The sequence below is a fragment of the Oncorhynchus gorbuscha genome, unplaced genomic scaffold, assembly GCF_021184085.1.
Source record: "Oncorhynchus gorbuscha isolate QuinsamMale2020 ecotype Even-year unplaced genomic scaffold, OgorEven_v1.0 Un_scaffold_35:::fragment_2:::debris, whole genome shotgun sequence".
Classification (NCBI taxonomy): domain Eukaryota; kingdom Metazoa; phylum Chordata; class Actinopteri; order Salmoniformes; family Salmonidae; genus Oncorhynchus; species Oncorhynchus gorbuscha.
Window position 1 is genome coordinate 60,475 of NW_025745210.1, and position 25,989 is coordinate 86,463.

The following is a 25,989-nucleotide window of genomic DNA, read 5'->3' on the forward strand; positions in this document are numbered from 1 at the left end:
TTGCACACATTGTATATAGACTGCCCTTTTTTCTACTGTGTTATTGACTTGTTAATTGTTTATTCCATGTGTAACTCTGTGTTGTCTGTTCACACTGCTATGCTTTTATCTTGGCCAGGTCGCAGTTGCAAATGAGAACTTGTTCTCAACTAGCCTACCTGGTTAAATAAAGGTGAAATAAAAAATAAATAAAAATAAAAATGTATTTGAGGCTAAATAGATTTTATTGATGTATTATATTAAGTTAAAATAAGGGTTCATTCAGTATTGTTGTAATTGTCATTATTACAAATAAATAAATACAAATCGGTCGATGAAATCCGTATCGGCTTTTATGGTCCTCCAATAATCGGCATCGGTATTGAAAAATCATAAATCGGTCGACCTCTAACACACACACACACACACACACACACACACACACACACACACACACACACACACACACACACACACACACACACACACACACACACACACACACACACACACACACACACACAGTGTCTTCGGAAAGTATTCAGACCCCTTGACTTTGTCCCTATTTTGTTATGTGACAACCTTATTCTAAAAATGATTAAATAAAACATTTTCCTCAGCCATCTAGACACAATACCCCATAATGACAAAACGAAAACAGTTCATTTTTATTTTGGCAAATGTATAGAAAATATTAATAAATAATTCAGACCCTTTGCTATGAGACTCAACAATGAGTACAGGTGCATCCTGTTTCCATTGATCATCCTTCTGATGTTTCTACAACTTGATTGGAGTCCACCTGTGGCAAATTCTATTGATTTGACATCATTTGGAAAGGCACACACCTGTCCCACAGTTGACAACGCATGTCAGAGCAAAAACTAAGCCATGTGGTCAAAGGAATTGTCTGTAGAACAGACAGGACTGTGTCGAGGCACAGATCTGGGGAAGGGTACCAAAACATTTCTGCAGCATTGAAGGTCCCCCAAGAACACAGTGGCCGCCATCATTCTTAAATGGAAGAAGTTTGGAACCACCAAGACACTTCATAAAGCTGGCCACCCAGCCAAACTGAGCAATCAGGGGAGAAGGGCCTTGGTCAGGGAGGTTACCAAGAACCATGAGAAACAAGATTATCTGGTCTGATGACACCAAGATTGAACTCTTTGGCCTGAACGCCAAGCGTCACATCTGGAGGAAACCTGGCACCATCCCCAGGGACTGGAAGACTAGTCAGGATCAAGGGAAAGATGAACAGAGCAAAGTACAGAGAGATTCTTGATGAAAACCTGCTCCAGAGCGCTCAGGACCTCAGACTGGGGCGAAGGTTCACCTTCCAACAGGACAACGACCCTAATCACACAGCCAAGACAACACAGGAGTGGCTTCAGGACAAATCTCAAATTTGGACTCATGAGACCAAAGGACAGATTTTCACCGGCCTAACGTCCATTGCTCGTTATTTCTTGGCCCAAGCAAATTTCTTATTATTATTGGTATCCTTTTACTAGTTGTTTCTTTGCAGCGATTCGACCATGAAGACCTGATTCACGCAGTCTCCTCTGAACAGTTGATGTTGAGATGTGTCTGTTACTTGAACCCTGAAGCATTTCTTTGGGCTGGTAACTCTAATGAACTTATCCTCTGCAGCAGAGGTAACTCTGGGTCTCCCTTTCCTGTGGCGGTCCTCATGAGAGCCAGTTTCATCATAGCACTTGGTGGTTTTTGCGCCTGCACTTGAAGACCCTTTCAAAGTTCTTGAAATTTTCCAGATGGACTGACCTTCATGTCAAAGTAATGATGGACTATCAGTTCTCTTTGCTTATTTGAGTGGTTCCTGTCATAATATGGACTTGGTCTTCTACCAAAATAGGGCTATCTTCTGTATACCACCCCTACCTTGTCACCACACAACTGATTGTCTCAAACGCATTAAGAAGAAAATAAATTCCAAACTTTTGACAGGTACTGTATATTTATTACGTTTGTTGGGTCGGGGACCATTGGCTTTTATACTTCAAATCCTCAGCGCAGCTCAAGCAATTCCTCCAACTGCGTATTAGGAGCCACGCTGGTTAGGAATTTTGGGGAGCTGCGTGTTTGAGCTGTGCGTCCCCCGCGGACGAGGTCTCAGAGTCTAGCTACGTCACTATGGGATGCCTGACTACCACATCTCAGCGACTGTGGACTATGATTTACGCTTAAGGTCTACTTTTTCCCAGTTTAAGAAAGCGAAACATTGTGGTGGAGGGTTAGGGTGAGACGGTTAATGTGCTGTGCCTGTTACTCTGGTGAGGTCGCTGGGAGAGAGGTCATACATACTTAAAGCTGTAAGAATGTCACAGGTCTCGTAAAAAACACAGATTTCTGATATGTAAAACAGTTGAAAAATTCAGCCAAAACAGCTATAACAGAGGCAATAAAACCCTTTGAGAAAATGTTTTTAATATCATAAAATAGCCCGTCAGGATCCAGTCAGGCAGATGCGTCCCAGCTAACTCTTAAAATTAGGGTTGAGACAGCGCCTCGCGTATACACTCCAGTATCAGCTGACAGGGTATTCATGACATACCTTGCAGACCAGACCACCCTCAGAAATGAGCCTGCTCTGTACTACAGCTAGTCAGCTACAGTATCTCAGCATAAAGACAGTCAACCAAGCCGTCCATCCAGACAGTGTAAACCAGACGATCCCGAGACGTAAACACAGACAATCATTCTCCTACTATAGCTGTAAGAACATGAGGACAATCTGAGAGAACACTGTACACTCCTCCACTCTATTCAAAGTCAATAACTGACAAGCCTGTTTTGTAATGTCTTTCAAGCAGCAGAGAGACTCTCCCAAACGCCTGTCCTCCACGCTTCCTGTGTCTTCACAAGGTAATGTTTGTCTTTCCATAACTGGATGTCTGGACTTTTTCAGCGTTGCCTAAATATTTTGTGTCCAGGCCAGGCCTTGTCCTCTTACCTAGGATAGGAGAACTGGCTTGGGCCTATCAAAAGCATCAATTGATGCTGTTTAGAGAGGCTGATATCGGAATACCTTTCCTGATAAAGGAATGATGTTCTTATCAAAACAGAACTAGGTTATGTAAAAGGCTCAGGGAAATATCCAGGATAATGTTCTGCATTAGCTCCTGGAAACCAAAAGGAAACTATGAGCATGAAAAACATGCACTGCTCTTATCCTCTAGGCCGAAATAATACTGCTCAGTTCTGCAATCTAGTGGCAGTTTTCCAATCCTAGTGTCGCCTGTGTGGATTTCTGACTTTCCATGGAATGTTCTAGGTCCAGCCAGGTTAATGTCATGGAACGACATGTATACAGTAACTATAGGGGGAGATGTAGGTTCAGCATCTTTGTCATGGCTGTAGGCTACTCACTGCACTGTGAGTAGTTCTGGAATATTCTGTACAGTTTGCTTTAGTCAAACACAGGAAGAGCTAGTCAGCGACTGCAGTTAGCACCCAATCTACACATCTCATTCTGCAGCTCTGACAATACTGGAAATCGTTCCCACAATTCAAGAGGTCCTCGGAGGGACTGTAAATCTGTTCGATGAACACTAACAACAATTGCTGATAGTCTGACCTAGCAACTCCCTTACCCTTCAGAAAGTTCAACACGAACTACGGCAAAGTACTTCTTAGAACTTATTTTCTTGCATTCTCTTTTTTTCTTGAACTCAGAAGGCACGCAAAAACACTAAGGCAGAAGGCATAAAGAAACCCCCAACAGACTGTAGAATGTATAAGAGGCCTACTTACATACAATCAGCCCCCCACTTGTGTGAAACAAGAGATCCAGATTTTCCAGTGGCAACCAAATTAATATGAAAAAGCTAATACTATCCAGGCTAGGCACAGGCCTCAGAATATGACCGATCTAAAATGTTTGCCAGGCCAGTACTGATGGACCAGGAGCTTTTTTAATCTAGGCCAAGGAGAAGCTCAATGGAAGAGATGCCATCTGTGGGATCTGAGACTGGCCTGCTGTGGGGAGGAGAGAAGGGGAAGGCTTCATAGTGCCCCATTGAATTTCACAAGGAGCTGTTTTTAACCAATGCGGGGGGCAGACCCTCCCCTCCCAACACCACTGTACACGTTTTAACAAGCTTCGGCTTAATTGAGGTGTGCATGTTGAGAGGAGAGAGAAGGGGGGGGTAGAGAGAGAAGCTACGGTTCAAAACCCCAAATGAAGCCCATGAGAATCCTTAACCACGTTCAGGTGTAGCGTAACATTGACCTACAGAGTGTTGAATCTCACGGCCTTGAGAGAACTGTAGGAGCGCGCGAGCGAGAGAGAGAGAGAGAGAGAGAGGGGGAGGCCAGTTCCCTGTAGAGTGCAGAGCCAACCTGAAACCCATTACCAGGCAGAAAGAGAGGGACTCTCACTGCAGCTCCCAGCACTACGCGTCCTCATCAACCCGTTCTCATGTCATACAACCAGCTGTTACATTTTGCATACTTACTGTATTCCAGGTATACATTAGGTACTTGTGATTTCTTAAAAGTCCAAAGTGTACAATAGAAAGTCAACTTTCAATACAGTAAGGTTTAGTACTTTGAAGGTGCTCGTCTGATATCTTCTAATGAGCAGTGTACATGCCATCTTGCCCTTTTAAATACCACACACGTTCTGCCACATTACACCGTATGCCAGACTGAATACCTCAAAAAGTCTGTTTGGAAAGAAAAGCGGTTTTCAAATCCACCCTCAAAACTCACACTAGAGGTGTGAATGAACTCCCAAGGCATCTGAAAAGACCTAACAGATTACAGTTCAAGTTATAACATCAGTAAATGTGTCTACTTACTTACTTGCTGTGACTCAGGCAGTCAATGAAGAGGGTAGAGGAGAAAACCAGACCATGACGGATGTAAAATCCTTTCTAGTCAGTGAGGAGAGTCCAGATTGAAAGAGGGAGAGAAAGAGAGATCTACACCAGAGAAGGAAGGAGTAACCGCTCACAGAGCTTTGCCTTTGGGAGGGATGAGGGCACCCCTTATTTGGCTATGACTAGCCGGTTGAAAATGAGAGGCAATGAGAGAGATCTTATCAGAAACTGAAGAGTTGATTTTAAAACAGACTGTGACAGAGGGGTCGGAATTACATGAGCATCCCATTTTTTAAAAATCGATTGTACGATAATAGTCTGATTAATGTAGGAACGTGATTTCAGAGGTCTCCATGTAATAAGGTCTCTGTTTTTCTGTGAGGAGAAATGATGTACGAGTCACGTCGACTGTGGTGCCTTGCTTCATGCAGGTACACAATTCATAAAGGCCTAATTGTAAAAGTAATCCGAATTTCCACGAGGAGATCAATTCTAAAATGTTTTAGGTGATCAAGATTTTTTTTTATGTAAAAAGCTTTGACGAACGCCAAGAGGCCGATAAATTAAGCTTCAATAAACAAGTGATGCTAGCAAGAGCAGTGTGATCAATTATTCTAAGTTATCTCTGTTGCCATGCACCTGCAGCAAGATACACTACATTACCAAAAGATATGTGGACACCTGCTCTTCGAACATCTCATTACAAAATCTTACAAAATCATATTAATGCCCCCCCTATGCTGCTATAACAGCCTCCACTCGTCTGGGAAGACTTGCTTCCATTCAGCCACAAGAGCATTACTGAGGTTGGGCAATGATGTTGGCCAATTAGGCCTGGCTCATATTTGGTGTTCCAATTCATCCCAAAGGTGTTCGATGGGGTTGGGGTCAGGGCTCTGTGCAGGTTCTTCCACACGGATCGCGACAAACCATTTCTGTATGGACCTCGCTTTGTGCACTGGAGCATTGTCATTCTTAAACAGGAAAGGGCCTGTTGGCACAAAGTTGGAAGCACAGAATCGTCTAGAATGCTGTAGCGTTAAGATTTCCCTTCACTGGCACTAAGGGCCCTAGCCCTTAGTTTTTTCGAACCACGAAAAACAGCCCCAGACCATTATTCCTCCTCCACCAAACTTTACAGTTGGCACTACGCATTGGGGCAGGTAGCGTTCTCCTGCCATCCGCCAAACCCAGATTCACCTGTCGAACTGCCAGATAGTGAAGCGTGATTTACAACACCAGAGAATGTGTTTCCACTGCTCCAGAGTCCAATGGTGGCGAGATTTACAGCACTCCAGCAACCACTTGGCATTGAGCATGGTGATCTTAGGCTTGTGTGCAGCTGCTCAGCCATGGAAACCCATTTCATGAAGCTCCCGACTAACAGCTCTTCTACTGACATTGCTTCCAGAGGCAGTTTGGAACTCGTAGTGAGTGTTGCAACCTAGGACAGACTATTTTTATGCGCTACGCGGTCCCGTTCTGTGAGCTTGTGTGGCCCACCACTTCGCGGCTGAGCCATTGTTGCACGTAGATGTTTCCACTTCACAATAACAGCTCTTGCAGTTGACCGGGGTAGCTCTAGCAAGGCAGAAATTTAAACTGACTTGTTGGGAAGGTGGTATCCTATGACGGTCCCACGTTGAGAGTCACGGAGCTCTTCAGTAATGCCAATGTTTGTCTATGGAGATTGCGTGGTTGTGTGCTCGATTTTATACATCCGTCAGCAACAGGTGTGGCTGAAATAGCCGAAGGGTTGTCCACATACTTTTGTATATAGTGTAGCTCAAAAATTTTAAACAAAAACAAATACAATAGTTCTCTATCAAAACAGATTCTACCAGTTTGATAACAACTTTCTGAAACTTGCAAAGCTGAATGCTAATTATGTATTTGACTTAAAACACAGATGTGGGTAATATTTATTTTTCTAGTTGGCCTCTTGGGGTATACATAACTATTCCCCAGGCTATGACAAAAAACCCTGCTCGATTTCACCTTCATGTTAACAAATGAGCTGTTAGATAACCCTGACGTTAGAGATACACCTTCATGAAAATCACAAGGATAAGCATTTGGCGAAAAAAATATTACAGATTGAAAAGATAAACACTACTGTGAACAATGTTTATTTAGTAACCTAATTGCCATGTCTAATTAGTCTGTGATGAAATCAGGTCTCAGGTCTCTGATCATTATTGTGTGGGCCAATCATCCCTCCACGCCTGCAATGGCTGCCCACTCATGTACCCTGAGACTGTGGAGAGCTGATGAGCGTGTCACCCTGGGATGTCAGGCCACTTGATCCTGCTCATTAGCCAGCTCTGCCCTCCGTTGCCATGAGAACCTCTTAGAAAAGACACTTGTGTATTTCAGCTTTCTGCCACCTCGTGCACACAAACACAGAATGTCACAATGTCCACCATAATCTCTTACATTTCAGCTTTCCTGTTAAAATTATATATTTAGAATTTTAAAAGCCCATACTAACCCCGATCCCAAATGAACATATTGTCATGTTCTTCCCTTGTGTTTTTGTCCTGCAACCTCTTTATCATCAGTACCTGTGTAGCAGGAGCTGAAGACAGACTTACCACGGACCCTTATTCAATCCATTCAATTCAAGTGGGAGAATTAATCCACTACATGCCTTGTGAGCATCAAAGTGATCCCACGAACAAAGGACTCAGACGCTTGCTTACACATTGAGGCCTTTGATCAATACTTTGTCAAATTAAATGCACTGCACTACAGTAATTAAATTAGGTACAACACGATGAACACTGTTCCCTTGATATGGTGACGATAGATGCTATTCATGTTATCGTTTTAAGGGGGGGAGGGTGTTCCTTTAGCTTTCATGGACCGCGTGAGACTGAGGTTCTGGTTCAGATGATAAGTACTGCCACCATGTGGTGAGTCATGGAAGTACAGCAACAGACGATATCACAATGAATGCATATACACAGGCAACATCTTTTTAAGTATTGGACTGCCTGCCTAAACAACGTTTAGAATGAAGGAGCCTAAAATCTGCAGATAAAATGAACTGATAAAGTCAGAGGGAAAAGGTATCAGGGTGAGGCCATACTTATCCAGTATACAGCCTCACCCTGATTGTGTTCACTGTTCACAGCCAGGGACACATACCACTTTGATCCAGGTGAAGGAATGACAGGAAATAGCTGAGAGATATCTGGTTCGGTATCATCTATTGCATAAAGACCAAGAAATGTGGCTTGGGACCAGTTCATTAGCAATCAAATGCCAGCAACACTTGAGAAGTCCTCCAAAAATACTGCCTGTGGTCACTAGATGGCACCCAAATAGCAGCCATTCTGCTGGCCTACCGGGATATGAGAACGCACTTTCCACAGCCTGTGCTCATGTAAACAATCAACCAACACAGATGATAACCAAATAACCTGTAGAACTGCACCATCTCTGTAGTAAAAACATCTTGTACTGGTGGGAGTTTGTTATCTTGCCTACCGAACGTCACATGTGAGTGATGAACAATAGCAAGACTCCACTCTATGGAGGCCACAGTTCATGAGGTTTATCATGACTAAATCAGAGACACCAAGGCGAAGCAAACGTCTGTGCTCGCATACACCCTTCTGAAGGTCTTCGCTTGAAAAACAAGAGAAAAAAAAAGCTATGTTCGTCCCTCAAGGCACAGTAGCCATGAATTAAGGAATATCAAATGTAATGAATTGATTTTTTTTTTTTTTGCAGAGGGTCTGTTGCGCAATTTTACATTAGCCTAGATGTTTGGTGCAGTACATCTCAAGTGAAAACATTGGCATGAAAACTAGCAGTACACTGCAGACAGTAAGGCCTAGCTGCTGCTGTGCTCTCTCGTCTTGCTCGTTGAGCCTAATGACAGCAAACACTTAATTGAAGAACCCCGTCCATAGGTCCCACCCCTACTGTTGACCAATCACCAACTTCGACTTGCCTGAAGAAAAATGTGTGCGCGTACAGCCCCACAAAAATATAGAAATCATCAGCTAGCCACAGTCTCTGGGGACCTGAGTGGGCAGCCATTGCAGGGATGGAGAGATGATTGTCTAATGCACTAATTAGCAGAGACCTAATTTGCTATCAGACTAAATAGACATACCAATTATGTTACAACATAAACATAGTTTCCATTTTGATCTATTCTATCTGTTAACTTTGTGCTTATCCATGTGATTTTCAGGAAGGTGCATCTCCAACGTCAGTGTTTTTCTAACAGCTAAAAACAGCATCATTATATGCTGTATATCAAACTATTTCCACTGGGAAGCATGGGACAGGCTTTAGTCAGTAGCATAAAAACAGCTAGAAGAAGATGGTGTGCTTCACAGTGAGGGTAAACAACCAGACAGAAAAACACACACACAAAAAGTCTCCTCAGGGGGCCAAAACTCTCCATAGGACAGGACAAGAGGGATGTTCTCTCTGGACCTCTGCCATTTTCCCACAGTAGACGAGGTGATGGCGGGGCCCCACATCTGTACTGTAGTCACATATTATGGCAGACTAAAGAGGATGTCGTGATCACAGTTCAATCAATAGAATGTTAACCAGTCGATCAGGACATCAATGACTAGCTCAATCCCTAGATAAGGTCACTCGGCTAGCCTAACACAAAGTCTCTGGACATCCCAGAGAAACAGAAGATTCCTCACAGTGATTGTGTGTTTACTCCTCAGCCGGTTCTGTGTAGGAGAGCATCTGGGCAAACAGAACAGTGTAACACTCCCCTAATCTCTGCTTAAGCTGCATCACCCAACTGGGACAAAAACACGCCATCTCGGCACATTCCACTGGAATGGCCCAACACTCCTATGGAGCAGGGAGAGAAGGGAGAATAGGGGATGCCTAGTCAGTTGTACAACAACTTCAAAGGTGAAGCAGACGCTAAACTACAGGACTGTTTTGCTATCAAAGACTGGAACATGTTCCGGGATTCTTCCGATGGTACACCAGATCAGTCACGGGCTTCATCAATAAGTGCATCGATGACATCGTCACCACAGTGACTGTACGTACATACCCCAACCAGAAGCCATGGATTACAGGCAACATTTGCACTGAGCTAAAGGGTAGAGCTGCCGCTTTCAAGATGTAGGACTCTAACCCGGAAGCTTATAAGAAATCCTGCTATACCCTCCGATGAACCATCAAACAGGCACAGTGTTAATACAGGGCAAAGATTGAATCATGCTACACCGGCTCTGACGCTCGTCTTGTGTGGCAGGGCTTGCAAACCATTAGAGACTACAAAGGGAAGCACAGCCGCGAGCTGCCCAGTGTTACGAGCCTACCAGACGAGCTAAATCACTTCTATGCTCGCTTCGAGGCAAGCAACACTGAGGCATGCATGAGAGCATCAGCTATTCCGGACGACTGTGTGATCACACTCTCTGTAGCCGACGTGAGTAAGACCTTTAAACAGGTCAACATTCACAAGGTTGTAGGTAGCAACACATCTGCCAAACTAAACCTCAACACTGGAGCCCCTCAGGGGTACGTGCTCAGTCCCCTCCTGTACTCCCTGTTCACCCATGACTGCAAGGCCAGGCACGACTCCAACACCATCTTTAAGTTTGCAGACAACACAACGGTGGTAGGCCTGATCACCGACAATGACGAGACAGCCTATAGGGAGGTCAGAGACCTGGCCGGGTGGTGCCAGAATAACAACCTATCCCTCAACGTAACCAAGACTAAGGAGATAAATTCATTAAAAATCCTACAATGTGATTTTCTGGATTTTTTTTTCTCATGTTGTCTGTTATAGTTGAAATGTACCTATGATGAAAATTACAGGCCTCTCATCTTAAGTGGGAGAACTTGCACAATTGGTGGCTGACTAAATACTTTTTTGCCCCACTGTATGTCATGCAATAAAATGCAAAATAATTACTTAAAAATCATACAATGTGATTTTCTGGATTTCTGTTTTAGATTCCGTCTCTCACAGTTGAAGTGTACCTATGATAAAAAAAAATGACAGACCTCTACATGCTTTAAGTAGTAAAACTGCAAAATTGTCAGTGTATCAAATACTTGTTCTCCCCACTGTATAGCGTACCTTTGAAAACATTTTAAAAAGTGGAGGCGTGGATCAGAAAACCAGTCCGTATCTGGTGTGACCATAATTTCCCGCTTGCAGCGTGACACATTTCCATAGCATAAAGTTGATCAAGCTGTTGATTGTGGCCTGTGGAATGTTGTCCCACTCCTCTTCAATGGCTGTACGAAGTTGCTGGATATTGGCGGGAACTGAAACACACTGTCGTACACGTAGATCCAGAGCATCCCCAACATGCTCAAATGCCTGACATATGTAAATGTAAGATTATTTATTAATTATTTGTATTGCAAACATTTGACAAAAACCTGTATTTGCTTTGTCATTATGGAGTATTGTGTGTAGATTGGGGGGGGGATTATTTCATCAATTTTAGTGTAAGGCTGTAATATAACAAAATGAAGAAAAAGTCAAGGTGTCTGAATACCTAACGAATGCACTGCGAGCGTGTGTATAAACTAATACGCTTATGTGTGTTTTAAATAAATGCTTTGGTAGTTTTAATCATCACCTTAGAAAGCGCTGTCCATTTTATTGTGTTGGTCGTTGTGGATGTTGTTTCAAAGCCTATGTTTCACACTCATTTTCAACCTGCATTTCCAAACGAGGACCAGGCCATTAGGACCTGATGGAGGGACAATAGAGCCCCGAGGACCAGGCCATTAGGACCTGATGGAGGGACAATAGAGCCCCGAGGACCAGGCCATTAGGACCTGATGGAGGGACAATAGAGCCCCGAGGACCAGGCCATTAGGACCAGATTGTCATTAGCAAGTTGGATACTACCAACGCATGTCCAGAGTACATAAGAGGAGATTACCATGAATTTTACTGTGGTCATGACATATTACTTCCGGTGGTAATATGGTCATCGCAACAGTCCTACCTGACACTAACAACCATAACACATCTTACTAATTTCCTGGTATTTATTAGTCTTGAGGCTAATCACAGTGGGTCAAACAGCAGCCTTCGAAGATTGTTGATTCAAGCTTTAGGTTTCTGGAAGCAGAAAGTTGTCTTTAATTTACCCTTCTTTAGAACCTGCCCTTGTTGGCTCTTCCCTCTACTTAACGAGGTCGGTAGATTTGCTGGAACAGTTGGCTTTAATGCAATGACTTCAGTGTTTTTCTTCTATGTAAACCATTGATCCATTTTAAAAGGCCTTCTTCCTATCTAACCAACCAGCTAGTAGCTACATTACTGAAAGCGCACACATTCAGCTGTGCACGCACACAGAGCCGATACCACCGACTCCGATCCCTTCTATTACTTTTCTTACTAAGAGAAACTAGAGAAAGCCATGGAGGTCTGGCTAAACAATTATAGGACCAGTTTTTAGCCACTTCCCCTCTCTGTAACTGGGTCCCTCTTTTTTCAGTCTCAAAAGGCTCTGACTGAGAAGCCTGGTCAGTGACATTGGTGAGCATCCTTATCAGCCAATCCTGTAATTCTTATTCTCTTGACAGGGCCCCGAGTTATCCGTCTACCACACAGACAGGAAGTGCTGTGGACATGAGGGTTATTCACGACGGTTTCTGTTATTCAAAATGCAGACTTGATTCCTGTAGTTAAGTGGAGAAGAAGAAGAAAAAGTGACAAAAATCACATGTGTAATTCTCACATTCATGTCAAAGTTCAGATTTCAATATTAGTCATAGCCTTTTGGAAATCCCCCTCAATACAATGTACTGAAGACTGTTACGCTTATCAGTTTATTCACATACAATATTTAACAGCTGTGTGCTATCTATTTGTCTAGGTTCCTTTTATTGGGGGAAGTGTTTCACTCCACTGTTTATTTTGTAGTATACTATAGATACACACTGTAGCATCCCTCGCTCATGTGCAGTACTTACTATAGAATTATTATTATCCACAAAAAAAATAAAAACACTGTAGTAAATACTTCAGTCATGTCAACAAAAACACTTTTGTAACTATAATAAACACTAAAGTATTTAAAATGTGCATATACCCTGCCCATTCCCCTCCCCCATATCCCAATGTGTGGCTCCCATAAGTGAGAAACCTACATGTCAGGTATAGACCATATAATGGGTTCCCTACAGATTATAGAAAATAGCAGAAGAAGTCTCAAGTCTGTTCACAACCCAGTTCTTCCTACCTACAGGTTACGTCAAATTTGATTTTTTTGTATTCATCTAATAGGTTTCCTCAAGGAGAAAGCCTCCACTTCTTTGTCAAAGATAATACAAAAACACTACAGTGATGTCCTCAAAATCAATACAGTAGAAACTACAGTATACTACAATCTGAAAAAAACTGACATTAAGTGACAATTACTATATAGTAATTGTCACTTAAGTATTTATACTATAGTTAACTGTAAATACTAGAGCATAGTCTGCAAAAAAAACTAGTGAATACTATAATACTTACACCATAAAATATAGTACTTTTTTATGTGGGCTTCACTGAAAAACACAAGTTTAACTTACTGTAGCTTCATACCAGTCTTAAGCAAACATCTTAGGATCACGTTTATTCCCACACTGGCCAATGTAAATTAATGACACAGGGTCTCGCGTGGGAGAACTATCCCCAAAGATTACACAAGACAGTGGGGTCATAGTGCTTTAAGAGGTCAGCTGAAGTTTGCATTTCCGTCCTGTCAAAATGTTTTGCACCAGTGCTAATTTGAAAACAGCATTTTCACAGGCTACTTTCCGGGAAGCAACCAACTCTTCTCGCCATCTGGCCACTAGTACATCTGTTGCCAGGAGGCTACACATGTGCAAACTTACAAAGGAGAAGTGTTGACATGACAAACTGCTTTGGGGGAATGAAAGGATTTGGTCCAATCTAAATTGGTAGGATCCTTAAGAGCAAACAATAAAAAAGGCACAATCTTAAGGATGTTTGATCCCGAGGGCAGGTGAGCTGGGAGTGTGTTTTTTTTTACAGGTAAGCACACTCATGGTGATGAATTACAGACCTGCTCTCAGACCACACCAAAGAAACAAATAAAAGCTACTGAGAAGGTCTCGTTTGAATAAAATCAACATGGAAACTTGCAAAGTAACCAATAAAGTTTGCATGGGAGGCTGTCGTGTCAATTTACTGCAAATAAATGCAAATGTAAATATTCTATTTACATAAGTATTCAGACCCTTTACTCAGTGCTTTGTTGAAGCACCTGTGGCAGCGATTACGCCGAGTCTTCTTGGGTATGATGCTACAAGCTTGGCACTAGAAGTCGACCGATTATGATTTTTCAACGCCGATACAGATACTGATTATTGGAGGACCAAAAAAAAGCCAGTACTGATTAAATCGGCCAATTTAAATAAAAGAAAATTGTATTTGTAATAATGACAATTACAAGAATACTGAATTAACAATTATTATAACTTAATATAATACATCAATAAAATCAATTTAGCCTCAAGTAAATAATGAAACATGTTCAATTTGGTTTAAATAATGCAAAAACAAAGTAAAAGTGCAATATGTACTATGTAAGAAAGCTAACGTTTCAGTTCCTTGCTCAGAACATATGAAAGCTGGTGGTTCCTTTTAACATGAGTCTTCAATATTCCCAGGTAAGAAGTTTTAGGTGCGCTAACTAGCTAACCAACTAACTAGCTAGCCATTTCACTTCGGTTACACCAGCCTCATCTCGGGAGTTGATAGGCTTGAAGTCATAAACAGAGCAATGCTTGACGCACAAGGAAGAGCCGGTGGCAAAACGCTGTTTGAATGAATGTTTACGCGCCTGCTTCTGCCTACCACCGCTCAGACAGATACTTGTATGCTCAGTCAGATTATATGCAACGCAGGACACGATGGATAATATCTAGTAATATCATCAACTATGTGTAGTTAACTAGTGATTATGATTGATTGTTTTTTATAAGATAAGTTTAATGCTAGCTAACAACTTACCTTGTCTTACTGCATTCGTGTAACAGGCAGTCTCCTTGTGGAGTGCAACGAGAGAGAGGCAGGTCGTTATTGCGTTCGACTAGTTAACTGTAAGGTTGCAAGATTAGATTCCCCGAGCTGACAAGGTGAACATCTGTTGTTCTGCCGCCGAACGAGGCAGTTAACTCACCGTTCCTAGGCAGTCATTGAAAATAAGAATCTGTTCTTAATTGACTTGCCTAGTTAAAAAGGTCGGTTAAAATCGGCGCCCAAAAATACCGATTTCCGATTGTTATGAAAACTTGAAATCGTCCCTAATTAAATCGGCCATTCCGATTAATCGGTCGACCTCTACCTGGCACACTTGTATTTGGGGAGTTTCTCCCATTCTTCTCTTCTGATCCTCTCGGTCAGGTTGGATGGGGAGCGTCGCTGCACAGCTATTTTCAGGTCTCTTCAGAAATGTTCGATCGGGTTCAAGTCCGGACTCTGGCTGGCCCACTCAAGAACATTGATACTTATTTTTTATTACCCCTTTTTCTCCCCAATTTCGTGGTATCCAATTGGTATTTAGTCATGTGTCATCGCTGAAACTCCCGTACGGACTCGGGAGTTGCGAAGGTCGAGAACCATGAGTCCTCCGAAACACGACCCAACTAAGCCGCACTGCTTCTTGACACAATGCCAGCTTAACCCAGTAGACAGCCACACCAACGTGTCGGAGGAAACGTCGCACACCTGGCGACCGTGTCACCGTGCATGCGCCCAGCCCACCACAGGTGTCACTAGAGCGCGAAGGGACAATGGCATCTCTGCCGGCCAAACCCTCCCCTAACCCGGATGACGCTGGGCCAATTGTGCGCTGCCCCAACATTCAGAGACTCGTCCAGAAGTACTTGGGGTCATTGTCCTGTTGGAAGGTGAACCTTCACCCCAGTCTGAGGTCCTGAGCACTCTGGAGCAGGTTTCCGTCGAGGACTCTACTTTGCTCCGATCATCTTTGCCTCGATCCTGACTAGACTGCCAGTCCCTGCCACCGAAAAATGTTGCCACAGCATGATGCCACCACCATGCTTCACCATAAAGATGGTGCCAGGTTTCCTCCAGATGTGACACGCTTGGCATTCAAGCCAGAGTTCAATCTTGGTTCCATCAAACCAGAGAATCTTCTTTCTCATGGTCTGAGAGTATTTAGGTGTCTTTTGGCAAACTCCAAGCGGGTGGTCATGTGCCTTTTACTGAGGAGTGGCTTTCGTCTGGCCACTCTACCATGAAGGCCTGATTGGTGGAGTGCTGTAGAGATGGTTGTCCTTCTCCACAGAAGAACTCTAGAGCTTTGTCAGAGTGACCATCGGGTTCTTGGTCACCTCCATGACCAAGGACCTTCTCCCCCGATTGCTCAGTTTGGCAATCGGAGTCTTGGTGGTTCAAATTTCTTCCATTTAGGAATGATTGCGGCCACTGTGTTCTTGGGGACTTCGGAAATGTTTTAGTACCCTTCCCCAGATCTGTGCCAACACAATCCTGTCTCGGAGCTCTACGGACAATTCCTTCGACCTCATGGCTTGGTTTTTGCTCTGACATGTACTGTGCTGTGTCTTTGGCTATGTCGGATTAAGTGAGATGACATGCTATTCTATTAGATAATTTCTCCGTAATTAATATTACCTGATTGAGATAATCATTTAAATGTAATTAACTAGAGTTGGGACATCACAAAATAATATTTATAGAGCTGTTATCTTCCGAATAAACTCTTAAAGACCTAGTAATATTTTAATTCAATAGCAGTCAATATTAATCGTCACCTTAATTCAGTCTCATCTGAAAGTTGTAAATTATTTCATCTGCACGAACCCTGGGTAACAAGTTAAATTAGCAATACAAAATTGGGTTTAAATATTTATTAACTAAATACTTAACTATTCACACAGAATTGCACATACACATAATTAATCATAACTTGATTACAAATTACGTAATAAAGTAAACGTCCCTAGCGGGCGGAATAGATATGACAGCTTGTTACACAAAAGAAAGGGTGGTGGGTTCGAGTGAAAGAGCGGGAAGACTGAGGGACACAGGGAGAAGCTGTGCTATCGTAAATACAGTATCTTATGCATTCTAAATTACCGCCCATTTGGAAAAGGAAAATGCACTAAATATTTACTCTGAGCTGCGCTTCAGTAGGTTGGTGGTAGTTGGAAGGCCATGTTGCCAAACCGAGTCCTTTGAAGAATGTCTCTGTTGGTCAATTGAATAGGTAATAGGTTGTAGTAACGTCGTTGTGTGATAGACGGGATACTCTGTCTGTTCATTCCTAACCCTCATTTGCAGCTGCTGTTGCTAACTCAACAGCTAGGAGGTATCACTTCTGTAGTGAATAAGAGTTCCAAGTTCATACCATTTGCAACCAAAGCTCACACTGATGTTGGCTTCGTTCCGTAGTTATTATCCACCATAATTTGCAAATTAATGAATTAAAAATCCTACAATGTGATTTTCTGGATTTTTTTTCTCATTTTGTCTGTCATAGTTGAAGTGTACCTATGATGAAAATGTACAGGCATCTCATCTTTTTAAGTGGGAGAACTTGCACAATTGGTGGCTGACTAAATAATCCTTTGCCCCACTGTATGTAAATAAGGTATCTTTATACATGTTTAAGATGTGTCATTATGGGGTAGTGTGTGTAGATTAGATAAAAACAAATATCAATCAATTTTATAAGGCTGTAACTTAACAAAATGTGGGAAAAGTCAAGGGGTCTGAATAGTTTCTGAAGACACTGTACGTGGCACTAAACATCTTTCTGAAGACACTGTACATGGCACTAAACATCTTTCTGAAGACACTGTACGTGGCACTAAACATCTTTCTGAACACTGTACGTGGCACTAAACATCTTTCTGAAGACACTGTACGTGGCACTAAACATCTTTCTGAAGACACTGTACGTACGTGGCACTAAACATCTTTCTGAAGACACTGTACGTACGTGGCACTAAACATCTTTCTGAAGACACTGTACGTGGCACTAAACATCTTTCTGAACACTGTACGTGGCACTAAACATCTTTCTGAAGACACTGTACGTGGCACTAAACATCTTTCTGTAGACACTGTACGTGGCACTAAACATCTTTCTGAACACTGTACGTGGCACTAAACATCTCTTTTCCTAATTTCCCTTCCTCTCTCTGAGTTCACTACTCCAACGTTGCCCCGGTAAGATCCCTTCACTACATAATCCTGTGTGTGCCTTGGCTCACCTCATTTGCTGTGGAAATAAACCCAGGAAAACTGGACACTTTGGAATTTCTCACAGAAAACTCCACTCAATTATTGTATAGTCAGAAACTCAAGTGGGGGCTGGGGGGGGGCAATAAGAATCAGTGCCCATTCTGTTTGGTTCCTATGGTAACGCCATAGGAATAGTGCAGATGGTGTTTTGACAGGCGCCCTGACTATTACCCTTTTCAATGGCCTCATTATTAGCCAAGACATGAGCGAGCCTTAGACTTAATGCAGCCCATATTTCTGCACCACAAAGGACCCATAAAAACACTGCGTCTCCAACCACTGCAGCGCCCGGGTTAGTTACCACAGCACAGACTCTCTGGACACAGAGGTTTGCTCTGTTGTGGCGTACACACACTCAGCGGAGCGGAGCGTGTTAAACCTCCAAGGCAGTGGTTCATTCAACAAGGGAGACTGGAAGCCAGGTGCTCTTTCTCCGACCTTATTCGTCTAAACGCTTTGTTACTGGTCCTTTTGGCATCCCAAAAAACTCCTCACACCGAATTTGGCACGTGTTCCATAGGAAATTAACCATAACACTGAACTAGGGGTTTCTCCCCATCTCGCTCTGTGGATATTACTGATTTCTATGGCAATGACTTCAATGCAATGGTAGCTCAGGCTGTTAGTGATATTGGCACCAGAACTAACTGGGCCAGATCCATTTTTCCACTGCTGCGGACTACTGTGGACAAAGAGACAGTGTGACTGAGTGATTCTGCTTATGACTCTCCCTGCAGAGCGTAAGAGGCGAAACATTAAATCAAACAGATGAAGATGCAGTATTTTTTCTGAGAACCAATGATCACTTGTATTTTAGTTGGGAGTGATTGAATTGCTGAAGCCAAATAATGAGAAAAATACTGCACATTACAAAAATATTTTCAGAATTGCAAGATTGTACCATTTGCACAACTACCGTATTTGAAGGAGTTGATTTGTCGTGTGTGGGAGCTAAGCCAACACTTTGATAAGAGAAGGCTGCTGCAGCAGGAACCCTGTAGCCTGGGTGTGAAAAACAAAGACGCTTACCTCTGAGAGTCTGGCCCCCGTGTATCTGAGCAGGCCCCTGTAACCCCACAGGCTGACGGCCAGAGGCCCTGTGCCGTGCCCTCTGACTGACACGATGGGTCTCTCACTGGGGTGCAAGGTCCTTTTGCAAACAGCCTCCCAGGCCTTCTCTGCTATGTGTCCCGAGAGCATAAACCTCACGATGGCCTTGGTGCCCACGCGCACAGACTTCTCAACTTTGCGGTTGTTTTTGTAGTACCTCCTCACCAGCACGGTGGAGCGCTCCTTCCTGTTGCGGATTAACTCGCTGTCCGACAGGCCGCCGTCGCTGTCGCTCTTCTGGGGGCTGGTGGACTGCTTGGAGGAGGAGAGCATGGTATCCAGCGAGGCCCTCCTGAAGAATCTCTCCACGGAGACCTTGGCTCTGGGTCTCCTGTTGAGCCTCTCTAGGCTGGAGTAGCCATCTTTCAGGAAGTGCAAACAGCGGGCATCGATAGTCCTGGCTGGCATTCCTGGCATTCCTCCCTCCCCTATGGGAGAGCAGGAGAAGTGGCACTGAGATGCCACTGGCAGGCTGCTCCTCCTAAAGCTGCATCTGCAGGGCACCGAGGATGGACAGGGGCGTTGTGTGCCAGCCGTGCTGGGCTCCAGCTGGCAGGGAGAGCCCTTGGAATAGCTCACCTTTGGCAGAGCACCAGCCTGGGGAGTCACAGCAGGAGAAGAAAACCCCTCTGTTCTCCTCTCGGACTGGTTCTCCCAAGGCTCTGTCTCGGTCCCAGTGGTCCAACAGACCGAGTCAGTCTCCTGGCAGGCTGAGAGACTTTCCACTGGATGACATGTCGGACACAGCTGGGTGGAAACCAAAGCACGCGTCCCCCTCTCCCCCCGAGATGTGGTGCCGAACTCAGCTACAGCACTAGCATGTTTAGGGTTGGAGTATTCCCAGCATTTGCATCCTGCATCCAGAAACGTCCCCTCCCCACCATCATAAGACCCGCTATCATAAGATAACTTCCAATAGAGAGGGAGCGGTGAGCAGCAGTCTTCGCTGCCCTGGTGGCTAACCTCTGGCTCGTGAGAATGTGGACGTGTGTTGCTTTGACTCAGAGGCATGCCGTAGTCTGAAGTGACATGGTTATTTCTGGACCCGGCTGACAAGGCCACCACTGTCGCACGACCCACAGCATCTCCTATGTCCTCAGATGCCATAGTGACGCTTAGAATGTCCCCAATGTCTCTTTGTCCCTCCCCGGCAAGAAGCTTCAGATCACAACATTAAGAGGTGAGGATAGCCTTGATCAGGAACATACACAGCCAGTCATGCTTCTCCAGACTGATGTGGAAACAGAAGCTTTTCCAGCTGTACAAACCAGCGCGGAGAAGGGTGACCACCTTGGCAAAACGAGGAATTTCCTGACAGAACTGTCCGGAGTCAAGCGCTTACATACCCCATCTCCGGAGTTTAGTGAGTGTGGTGTGGCTAAGTGTGACAGCAAGGTAGTCACTGACACCTTGGCTCGCTCCTCCCTATGCCTGCTTTCTGGATCTGAGAAAAGAAGGAGAAGACAAGAGGAAAATGCAGATTAGCACCAGAATAGTCTCAGTCACAAAGGGCCATCCAAAATCTGCATCGAGACTCCAAAAAACAGTCCAAAAAACAAACAGTAAATTCAAAGTTGAATAAACCATACAACTCTGTGCTCAATGACTACTTTTTCTCAATTTACTGGAAGAATTGCAGATGCAATGTCTGGTCAGAGATTTTAGGTAAAATCGTTTTCCAAAAACGCTTAAATATCTGCTCCGAATTAAGTTTGAAAAACTCTAGAAAGAATAGAAAGTCAGCTATAACATGACACCTATTTTAGTTATTAACTACAGTAAGTGAAGTGGATTTACACCCAGAAATGCGCGAGCGAAATGTAATCATGGGTCCCTGATCTGTACTAATAATGGATATGAATATCAGTCTCGTAACCCCTACTAGTGAACATATTCATAAAAAATTTTTAAAAATTAAGCTGGTCATACCATCCATCATTTAGCTATTTCCTTTTTGTAGGTGTGTGTGTGTGTATATATATATATATATATAAATATGAAGATGTCTCCTGGTCCGACAGACAGTGCTCTAGCTCTGCCACTTTCCACAGCAGGTGCGGAAGTCCGACATGGTGGATGCAGTGGATTGAGACGCAGCCCATACAAATAAATCTCTCTACCTTTAAAAAAAAATACATTGATACATTTGAGTTATTTTAAGTTAATTAGAATGACACACGGGTGCGTCAATCAACTCTAGGGGTTTTACCGGTGATGTATCCTGTATAGGTACACAGAAAAAGGTAGAAATATGCAATATCCTCCTTTGCCTATTTGAGAGTTACTCTACACTCCAGCACCAAACAAGACCAAATTTGGTTGGTCCGAAATGGACCAAATCTGAACCAATCACAGCCGTCTATATTTCACAACTTTGAACATCTTAAGCTCAGAAGAGTACAGCAAAGTAGAGTACAGTACACTATAGTGTACTCAACTCTAGTGTGCTTTACTGTGTGTGTATTGAACTCTACTCAACTTGTTTTACATTACTGTACTCTCCATAGACATAGACGTCTATGATTGGTTCAGATTTGGACCTTGAAATCAAACGTAAACTATTTTTCAACATCCACGGACGTCCGGTGACTGTCATTGCTCAATGAGTAATGATGTTGGTTACAGTTAATAGAAAGAGGGGGCTCATGGGTAGGTGTCAGTAAGAGCCAGGAGAAGTGCCATTAACTGGAGCAAGAAAGAGAGGGGATGTCCAGACTTAACACTCTTGCTTTGACCACCAGACAACAGACAGAGAAAGAAAACAGCAGAACGTATGCCAGTGGAAGGGACGACAGTAGCAGGGTTTGTGGCTACTGTGATTTCCCATTGTAGCCAAATCAATAGCAGAAAATCTTACCTATTTTTCAAAGATTCTGTTACCAAGTTGGTAACAGAATTCTGAGTTTTAAATCACATAATTCATAAACACAATCAATATCAGTAAAAACCCTAACTAATTGATAGGTTTACCTTGTTATTTCGGTGAACTTTCATTATTCTCCCTCATGAGGAAAACAAATTAGAAAATATCTTCATGTTATGTGGGTTTTTGGTAACTGAATGCCACGGCACAAGGCATTGTTCCTTAGGCTCACAGAAGGCAGAAAAAAATGCCTTTGCATGTTGGTACTTATGGGTCCTTTTACATGTAAATAACCACAACATAATCCAAGTTTCTTTGACTTCTTCGTTCTTTCTCTTGCTCTCAACAGTAGAACAAGCATGGCCAAACAACTCAATTTCACTAGGCCTTTCAGATCAACTGTAGCACATGTGCTTCATATTGTGCAGATACTTAAACTTTGTTGAGACTGTCATCATGCTGGTAGAACGTCAGTTATCACATCCTAGTTCTGTTGTGTCTCTCCAAACGCTATTTGGGTTTCATGCTTAATTATTGGCTTCAGATGAACAGCAATGGACGCCTTTACCACATTTTTTTTCCCTCAACGACACTCCAGTCTTTTGTCTTTCTCCAACCTTGACAGCGTCCAGAAGTTAGAGAAATTGTCACCTCTCAGAAAAAACACACAGCTGTCCAAAACCTCACTCGTGAGGATGGCAGCAGAAAATTCTGCTCTTAAAAAGGCGTGGGTAGCTGGAATGTGAGGCCTCCGTGGGGGAGGACCAGTCCAGAGAAGATTATAGTTGAGAATTGGGTCTTGATTCTGGGTCAATTTAGCTAGCAGTTAAGGCCTAGTGGCCAGCCAACTTCTCACACCCACACAGCAGACACACAGTAAATCAAAGTGTCAGAGTATGCAGCCTCTTTTCAAGGCTCAATGTCACATTCTGAGAGGGAAGAAAATTATGTTGGCCAATGGAAGAAAGACAAGCAATCCATTCATTCGTTTGGAAATTGCATCAATTCTTAATACAATTTAATTCATTTGACTGCCTGTCTGTGCCCTTTGATTAAAAGCTTTGATATTCCACAGATGACAAGTCTCTCGTGATCGAAGCATGTGTTCGTTTTCAGTTTAATCTTTCTCTAATAAAAAAGTCAGTGTGTTGTTGCTCCACGGGAAAGGCACCCACTTTACAGCAACTTTGTGTGACAATATAATTATGACAGGGAGTAAGGTAATTACTCCGAAAGTTGTTAAAATAATTTATATCCTCTGGAAACTCCTCTGATCCATGAATCACACTAAACTGGTTGGATGAAGAAAAACATGAATCCTCAAAGCAAAGGAGAGCTGGGACTGCAACAGACTTAACACCCTCACTGGCAATGAGCGTTGGGCCCCGTTCAAAATATGCAACACACTACTAAGGTAACGCTGATATCTCTTGTGGAGTTTGGAAGTCAACCGTCTAAGTCCACACATCAACAGATCAAAGTTCCTTTGTTTTTGGCTGAGCTGCAATCATGGCAAAACAAACAAAGAGGTTTCGGAGGACCAATTACAGCTGGGTGCAATTCAAGGGAGGAAATCAGATCATGGAAAAGACAGTAGACCCAAACCTATTCAATACTGTACTTTTTATATAATTAGTGGACTTTGGTCCTTACCTCTACAGTTATCAGGTCTTGGCACACAAAAGGTTTCTGTTGAGAAGGGTGTGATGAAAATATTGTAGATCAAACATCTTCAGAGCCAGACTTCTCCCTCTCCTGTGGTATTCAGGGTTGAGCGCACTGCTGGAAAACACAAACACATAATGACACTGACTTGAGGCCTGAGGGATTGGGTAGTCAGGACAAGACGGCAACCAACCAGAGCAGCCGTAGGACTTATATGGCGGCCTTTACCTCCATAAAGTGATTTTGTCCATTGTTTTCAACAGTGTCACCTTTGTGACAGATAGCGTTAAAGACAACGGCCCTAAAGTCGATAATGACTCCATTATCACTCGCAGGTTAACATTTATCATAGGTCCTGCCCTGGAGGCAGAACTGAGCAGTTGAATGGCATAACTAATTGACTATTTCTTTTTTTTTTTTATCATGAAAACAAACATTTGCTTTTTGGTCTTAATTTAAGGTTTGGCATTAGGGTTAGCAGTGTGGTTAGGGATATGACTGTAGCTGTGCCCGCTAGTGACCACTCTGAAGAGCTGCCCCCAGTACATGAGTCATCTCAATCAATGTCAAGCTGCTTTTCCCTTATCACTGACAATGTAAACGTGGAGGAATTTTTTTTTTAACACTTCATGATTCAATTGAAATACTCTGAATGATGAGGATAACTGGTTGATGGGAGTGCATCATCTTTATCAACGGAAGCCTAATTATTTTGGTCGGGTGGAAGCAAGAACAACTTTAGTAATCCAGCGTGCTTATTAGTCTCCTTCCGCTGCCACCTGTACCACCAAAACCATAAAGACCAAAATAACTTTCAAATGTGCAGGCTGAATGTCTTTGATACTATTAAAACGTTTGCCACTACAACCATATTTGCATCAATCCCAATGTGTTGCATATGTCAACAAGATTCTGCCAACCTTTAGCACCAAAACCTTAAAAGCTACAGACACCAAAACAACTTTCAGATGCCCAGCAATAAGCAGGACACAGCGTTTTGAAACGGTCCGATAGCAAACCCCTATAAAGAACAAAAATGCCTCTCTGGCAAACGTAGAATAAGGAATCATGTCAGCTCTGGTGTGGCATTTCTATCTGCAACACTTGGCTACTGAACACAGCACTGGTCAGGTTAATAAATAAAACAAATTACACTACAACCATATTTGCATAAATGCCAATGCATTTCAATGGCCATAGGTTAACATGGCAAAACTTTGGACCGTAACCAGCCTTCAACTGTTTACACTAGAAACGCCATACAAACTTGAAAACGTGCAGACCTGTCTGGAATAGGTTTGTGTACAGCTTTTTTTTTTATACAATTATTATTTATTCAACTATAACCATGTTAAGATTAGCATAAACGTTCAATAGGCTACAAAGGGAAGTATTTGAATACCAACTTGTACTAGTGTTTGCCTTTAAAAGCGTCTGCTAAATTAACGCCAGGGAAGTGGGTTCAATCCCCGGGACCACCCATACGTAGAATGTATGCACACATGACTGTAAGTCGCTTTGGATAAAAGCGTCTGCTAAATGGCATATATTATTATTATTATAAATTTCATGACTATCACAGCACTATCTGTAGTCTGAGTGAATCTATGCAGAGGTCATTTGGATGACTCATCAAAACAATGTGTGCTTCATTTGATCAGAAACGATGTGTCATAGAAGACTTAAACAATGGACAGATATTCTTTAATTCCATAGGAGATTTCTTCCCCGTTTTAACCAATCAGCATCCAGGATTAGACCCACCCGTTGTACAATGTTTCATTTTACTTATCTACCGGGTGCAGAGATCCCTGCAGCTAACCTCAGGATTATGATGGTGTTTTTGTTGGTTGGTTGGACACAATGTTGAGAAATGGTTGAAGTATCTGTGTTGTGAAATTTAACCACAGGTGCCACACCTCCCAAGTCAACAAACCAGAAACTCTCAAAACACTGCCAGAAAGACTGACAAATCAAATGTCTCACACTGAGGCTGAGATTCATTCCGATTCATGTTATATTTAAGTCATTTAGCAGACGCTCTTATCCAGAGTGAATTAAGGAGTCAGTATGCATCAGCTAGGCTAGTGCCGAACTCAGCTAGGCTAGTGCCGAACTCAGCTAGGCTAGTGCCGAACTCAGCTAGGCTAGTGCCGAACTCAGCTAGGCTAGTGCCGAACTCAGCTAGGCTAGTGCCGAACTCAGCTAGGCTAGTGCCGAACTCAGCTAGGCTAGTGCCGAACTCAGCT

General features: G+C 43.1%; 1 protein-coding gene across 1 annotated transcript in view; it reads right to left on the minus strand.

Annotated features, from left to right (window-relative positions):
• LOC124017942 (1-phosphatidylinositol 4,5-bisphosphate phosphodiesterase epsilon-1-like) overlaps positions 1-25,989 on the minus strand; it is an 87,050-nt gene that overhangs the window by 50,973 nt on the left and 10,088 nt on the right. The window contains 2 exon segments of the mRNA XM_046333175.1: positions 19,132-20,656; positions 23,729-23,857. Coding sequence (XP_046189131.1) covers positions 19,132-20,319 — 1,188 coding nt within the window. The 5' untranslated portion in view covers positions 20,320-20,656; positions 23,729-23,857.